The 6,440-nt window shown below is 58.9% G+C and overlaps 1 protein-coding gene across 1 annotated transcript in view; it reads right to left on the bottom strand.

The window, feature by feature from the left end:
• The window catches only part of ZCCHC24 (zinc finger CCHC-type containing 24), a 60,984-nt gene extending 54,550 nt beyond the window's left edge, over positions 1-6,434 (bottom strand). The window contains exon 1 of the mRNA XM_002922420.4: positions 6,127-6,434. Coding sequence (XP_002922466.2) covers positions 6,127-6,372 — 246 coding nt within the window. The 5' untranslated portion in view covers positions 6,373-6,434. The remainder of the gene's footprint in view (positions 1-6,126) is intronic.
• Positions 6,435-6,440: the final 6 nt, after the last annotated feature.

Here is a 6,440-nt window from a genome sequence, read left to right on the forward strand (position 1 = left end):
CCGGAGAGGGGTCTGGTGGCAGCAGGACACAGCAGAGAAACCCCAGGGAGACCCTCCCTCCGGACTCCATCCCTCCAGCTCCCGCCCAGCTCACCGCTCACCTGACAGGTGCCCGCATTTTACAGCCGTACGCCCTCTGTCCAGCTAGAGCTTAAGCGCTGGGGACCAGCTGCCTCGCACTCTAGAATGTGGTTGTGGAATGAAAGCAGAAAGCATGAAAAGGACCCTAATATTCAGCCAGTCTGGGGGTACCACTGAGGTCCTCAGCCTCTAGAGCAGGGGGCCTCGGTTTGGGATCTGTTGTCGACGCGGGAGGTGCCATGACCCCCTTGAAACCACGCGCAAATGTGCGTGTCTGTGCGCACGTCTGCCTGAGCTCTGTGCATGAGCGCTGAGGAGAACTCTTGTGCTCTTCAGATTCTTGAAGAGGTCCGTAACCAAAGAAGGTCAAGAACCATGAGCACACCTAAGTTTCGGCTGGGACACCTCTAGGGACAGGGCTTTACCCCAAGTCAGCTCTTTCCAATGAATCGGGCAATCCGTAAACACTTCCCCTGTGAGATAAAGCAGGAGATAAGAGGCCGAGGAGAGCATTCTCGCCGCTGCAAGTCACCCATCCACCTAACCCCTCGGGAAGTGAGCACCGAGTCGGTCCCAGCCACTGTCCAGGCAACGCAGGTGGACAAAGACAGGATGTGCACCCTCGGCGTGCTGACCACGTCGCTGTCGAGACAGACCCACGGACAGCGGAATGTTCCTCAGCACCAGCAAACGCTACGATGCCCTTCACCAGAAGCATGCACAGCTCTTCCGCCACAGGCCATGGGTGCTGGAGGGAGGGGTGCTCCCCTGTGGCACCTGGGGAACGCCTCTCGGAGAAGGGACAGCCTCTTGTGCCAGAAAGAAGCTGGAATCTGTCAGCTGTTCAGGGCAGGCAAGAGCATTTGAGGTACAAGCAGCAGCCAGCGCGAAGCTTCGTGTCTTCGTGAAGCTTCATGGCATGGCCAGAGGAGGACAGAATAAAGGATGATTCTCCACCACGCCCACACCGCACAGACCAAGCCTCCTGAGACCTCGGCCGGAGCCCCGGTCCCACCGTGGACGCCCTGACTGTATCACCCTCCTCTTGAAGAGCCTTAGTTTCCCCACCTGGACCACGGGCACGCTGCACACGGGCTATGATGTGAGACAAAAGTGCCAGCAAACCCTCGTGCTCATCCTCTGACTCTCCCAGGCCAGGCCATCCTTGGACTTCTGTCCCATGGAGCCCCATGCCGGGTTTCTGGGGAGGGGCTGGAGCCGCAGGAGCCACTGAGGCACAGACACAGCAGGACAGCTGGGACCCCTGATCAATGCACCAATGCCTACCACTCCTCAAAGGGTCTGCGGTCGGAGACAAAAGAGGTCTGAGGTCAGAGGCACTGCAGCTTGAGACAATGTCCCTGGTGACTGCCTGCCCTGGGGCCCGGAGAATGGTCCAGGTGATAGCCAGCACGACGAGCCACAGAACCAATCGCAGCTGGAATATGGCAGAGTTCCAGGTGTAGCCCTGCCACTGACTTGCTGGGTGACTTGCCAGGCTGGTTTTCTCTTCTGTAAAATGGGAGCTAGGAAGAGAGAGATGTCAAGAAAGCACCACCCAAGAGTAAGGGACTGCGACTTGGGGCCATCCTCTCTGCGAGGAGCCCCTCTGGGTGCTGACAGAGCCTGGCTCTCTGCCGCTACCAATTACAAATTACTAATCGTGCCTGCTTTCCTCCCTCCCACCTGACTCAGAAGGTCCGCAAGGTGTGGTCTCCCCTCTGAGTCCAGGCCTGCCCAGTCAACTTAATTTGATGGAGAGAGAATCAGACCACCTCAGCCTACAGGCCCTCGAATGACAGTCCTCCTTGTCTGAGTCAGAGCTCAGCTTCCCAGGGCTGGCCAAGGGAGCCAGGCAGCCTCCCAAGATCTGCGGGGCTGGAAGGCCCATTCTTCCTTGGACCTGGCGCTCCCCCTCCCCGCATCCACACACAGACCACGATAGTTGCTAGGAACGAACTCCAGCCCTGGCAGCCCACTCTCAGCCCCGCTGAGGCAAACCTCCGTCCTCACACAGATATGTGGCTCTGTCCCGCACATTCACACTGGTCAGGCAGCCTGGGATCATCTACACCTGTGGAAGGCACAGGCGACACTCGAAACCTTCTGAAGACTGTCAAGACCCGGGGCCTTTTAGGGCAGACACCTTAGTGGCTCCTCTGAGGGTCTAACAGCCCTGTCTGCATAAAGCCTTGTGACACCCTGCTGCTGTTCTCAAGCCTCCTGTGAACAGACCAGGGCTGCAAAGAGAAGGGCGTCTTCAGAGCCACAGCTGATAGTGGCAGGACCGGGCCGAGGCTGGGGAGAGGGCTTGGGGTAACAGCTCCCGGAAGAACATTCTAAGGATTGGAAGAGATGCGACTTAATGGAGCCGTCCCTGGGCCTGGAGATGTTCAGAAGAACACTGACAAATGTTCTATGCCGAAAACATTCTCTGGTCAAATATTGGTAGAAATGCGGGGCTGAAGAAAGGGAAATAAGTTCCCATGCTGCGGGGCTTCTCAGAGCCTTCACGGTGCTGGGGGAGGGAGGGCGGGCATTGTGTGTCTCCAAGGGAAGGACAGTCTTCTGCTTTCCAGACATATCTGACCCCAAAGCCCTTCCCCTCGGCCTCCACAAACCATCATCTGACTATTGAGCCACATTTTTCTATCCCTGGAGGAAGAGGGAAAGATAACGGCTGCCCTCGGACTCTGACCTGGAGTGGGACAGCCAGAGCTCCTCTGAGGGAGTACAGGCACAACCCAGGAGGGCTTCTCGGCATCCCTCTGAGGGGCCCAAGAGCCTCGACAAGGAGGGTACATCTCCTTTTCTGGAGGTATAGTCCCACAGCTCCCACTCTGCTGTGAGTTTAAATTCCAAGCTCAACTTGGCAGGGAAGACCCCCACACCACCCAACCCCACACCCTCTAAGAATGCCTTCCTTGGGTACTTAAGGGGAGAGAGGAGGGGTTCAGCCAAGAGCCCCACGAGTCTCTCTTCAAAGACATACAGTTGTTGCCACAGATCAGGGGTAGAAACTGAAGCTCACAGGGCCCATATTCTAGACCAGCCCTTTTTAAAACCTGCATAAAGTGTCTGTGCCCGCTTTGGCCTGGCCCCCTTACTACAAGCAGAGAAGCTGAAGAGCCCCCGCCAGCGTCCAAGACACCTCTGGTGCTCGCTCCTGCCCTCACACACACACTCGGCCATCTCTCTCTGCGCCCAGGGCCAGTGTTCCACTCAGAACCCTTGGCTTATCTTCAGCTTCCAGAGCTGAGGTTCCAGGGGCACAATGGGCTTCTGTGCCCCCATGTCCTCCAACCCCCGCCCAAATCCCAGCTGCATTCATGGTGTTTTGCTATTGTGGTGGGAGCAGCCTGGGGGTGGTGCAGGAGGGGTGGGCTCTTGGCACAGGGACCGGTGCAGACAGGCTGTGGTCAGCGGTCAGCATGCAAGTCACATCCGCAGGCACTGCCACCAAGCCTGCCAGGCCTTGCACAGAATGGCGATGGTCCTGAGTCCCTGGGTCCCTTCGCAGAGTCCCCTCCCGCCCACACATGATTTGCTTCTTCTCCACCCAGCCCCTTGGTGGCATTCAGGTGGGGGGTATGTTTTCATGCCCTCTCAGCCAGTTGCTATTTTGAAGCCATATTAGGTCACTGGCTAAGCCCTGGACGCAGGAAAGCCCGGGAGCACAGCTGGGGCTCCAAGAGGGTTTAGGAGGCGCAGCGGGTGAGGGGTGAGTGTGAGAGAGTCTAAAGCCAAGAAAGCCTTCCGGAAGTCAGCCGGCACAGCCCTCCAGCCCCTCCAAGGAAGCCACTGGCCTGTGAGCGTCGACGAAGCCCCTCTTACCTCCCCCAACTCAGCTTGTCTGTTTGCGTACATCTCTCTCAAATCCCATACATACCACCCTAAGGGGCAGCAGAGACTAAATTCAACGGATGCGTAAACTGAGGCCCAGGCAGAGACGGGGATTCCCCCAACGTCAGGTCATAAGATACTTTTTTCTACCATTGCTCTGTATAACCTTTACCAGCTCCTTTTACACTAGCCCCAGAGAAGGAATGTACCTCTTCACGGGGAAACTGGGGTCGGCAACGATGAAGTGACCGGAGACAGGTTTCACTGAGATCCATCTGGGATCCTGAATGTTAGACATTTCGAAGAGAAGGCACCACGTCCTACTCCTACGGAAGACTCTGGATGGCCCCAAACTCCCAGGCAGTCCCCTCTCAGCAGGGACCCACATTCAGGGAAGAAGGCCACCATCGGGTAGGAGCTGGGGGAGGCTATCAGAGGCTGATTAGGGACCCCCTACTTGACCTGTGAGGGGCGAGAGCACATGGTCATGTGGGTCATGGTCACCGTCCTCCCTTGGGATTCCCATGGCACCCCCGTGAAACCATCTACCACTCACACTGTACCGTCTTGTCCGTCTTCTCATCTGGGGCCCCCACTGGCCTGTCCCTGCTTCCTCAAGGGCCCACGCAAAACTTAACGAACGTTTGGTAAGATAGCTACTAAAAAGACCCAGGCAGTGAGGAAACACCCAGAACCTGTACTCCAAAGTCACTGGTCACTGAAGCCAGTGCTCTGAAGAGGTGGCAAGGTCTCTTCTAAGAGAGAAGGATTCCCAGCCAAGAATAATTCCTCCCATGGAGAGAGTGCTTTACAGTTTACAAAGAGCTTTGGTAGACAAATGCTTTCGCCTGGCACCAAGGGATTGTTCTCCAGACCCCGCTCCCTGCACTATGCCCAACCGGCCCAACACAAGTCAACCAATCCTTCTCTCAGCTCCCCCGGAACTGGCCCACCTCTAGGCCTCAGGCCAGCGCATCCCCCCTTGTCAGTACTGGCAGAGTTGAACACATTATGGGACCAGAAAGGGAGACCCTCTGCCTTCCCCCTCTCACCCCTAGCACACTCACACATTCACAGGCCCTTCTCCCGGACCCATTCAGGACTCTGACTCTCCTAAAACTAACCGCTGTGCTCAGGTCTGGAAGGAAAAGGAACCCTCAAGTGTGTCCTCTCCTCCACCCCTTCCCCCTGCACTTTTGCAGGGAGAGCTGCCAGAAGACGGATGAGTGAAGGCCACAGAAGGGTATCTGCAATTCCCAAAAGAGGCAGGAGTAAATGGGAGGGGAGAAGGAGGAGTCGTCCAGCTGAAAGGAGAGAGGAGTGGTATCTAGGAAAGCTCTGGAGAAGACCTCTGAAAAGGGGCTGGGAGGTCCTGGCAATCTGTGTATTTATCTGGCTGGGGGAAGACACGCTGCCCCTTCCACTTTGTAACCGAATCCACCCAACAGGCAGACTTTGCAAAGCAGCCAGCCCAGGTTTCTGGAGAAGGCACTGGGCAGCTGAAACCTCTCCCCCTGGCTAGCCCCCCTCCCAAGAGCTCAAGAGGATTTCCCTTTCATTTCCTTCCAGGCTGGGAGGGCGGGGGACAGCGCAGTCTGTGGGGTCAAGCCCTCAAAAACCACTTCCTATGTGGCTGGGGGAGGGCAAACAGCTGGAGGATGTATCTGGGGGTCCCTGTGTAAGAACAGCAGGAAAAGCCCTGCTCTCCAGGGTGCCCTTCGGGTCAGCCACCACCGAGGTCTGAGGGGAAAAGATTTTAGGCCCCTGCAGAGGAGCTCGGAGCAGAATCTGCACTCCCGGTTCCAGCGAGCGGTGGCCAAGAGGGGGATGGGGTTGGGCGTGGGAAGGACACTTGGAAGGGGTTCTCCGCCCTGGCCGCGCCCGGGCTGTCTGGAGAGAATCCGGAGCCCCCCGCGCAGCCGGGGCTCCCCCCAGTCCCCTGTGAGCAGGGCGCCCCAGGCTGGGAGAGGGAGCAAGAGGACCCCGCCCGCGCCCGAATGCTCCGAGCCCAGCTCAGCCGGGAGGTGACGCGCTCCCGGCGCCCCGGGGACATCGGGCGGCGAGTTTGGCAGAGCTGAGCGAAGCCAAGCCAAGCAGGGCCGGGCAATACGGAGCGGGGCCGGGCCAGGCCAGGAAGAGCGGGGCCGATAGGAAAAGGCCCGGCGCGGTCGACGGAGGGCGGGGGCGCGCGGGGGCACCCACCTCTCCGCGCTGCAGCTGGAAGAAGCTGTTGAGATAGCTGGAGTGCAGGGGCGAGCCCAGCTGCTCCGGGCGGCCCTTCCCGAAGGCCAGCTCTGGGGGCGCGGCGCCAGCGGGCGGCTCGGGCCGAAAAGCATCGAAGGCGCTCGCCTGGTGCGTGTCCTGAAGCGACAGGTAGACCCAGTTGAGCAGCTGGGCGGGCTGGTACACCGAAGCGGCGCTCGTGTCGATGGCCGACAGCAGGCTCATTTTGCGGCGGCGGTGCCGGCCCCTCCCCGGCCGCCCGCTTGCGCCCCCCCCCCGCAGCGGAGGGGCGG

The sequence above is a fragment of the Ailuropoda melanoleuca genome, chromosome 6 (genome assembly GCF_002007445.2).
Source record: "Ailuropoda melanoleuca isolate Jingjing chromosome 6, ASM200744v2, whole genome shotgun sequence".
In the NCBI taxonomy this organism is placed as follows: Eukaryota; Metazoa; Chordata; class Mammalia; order Carnivora; family Ursidae; genus Ailuropoda; species Ailuropoda melanoleuca.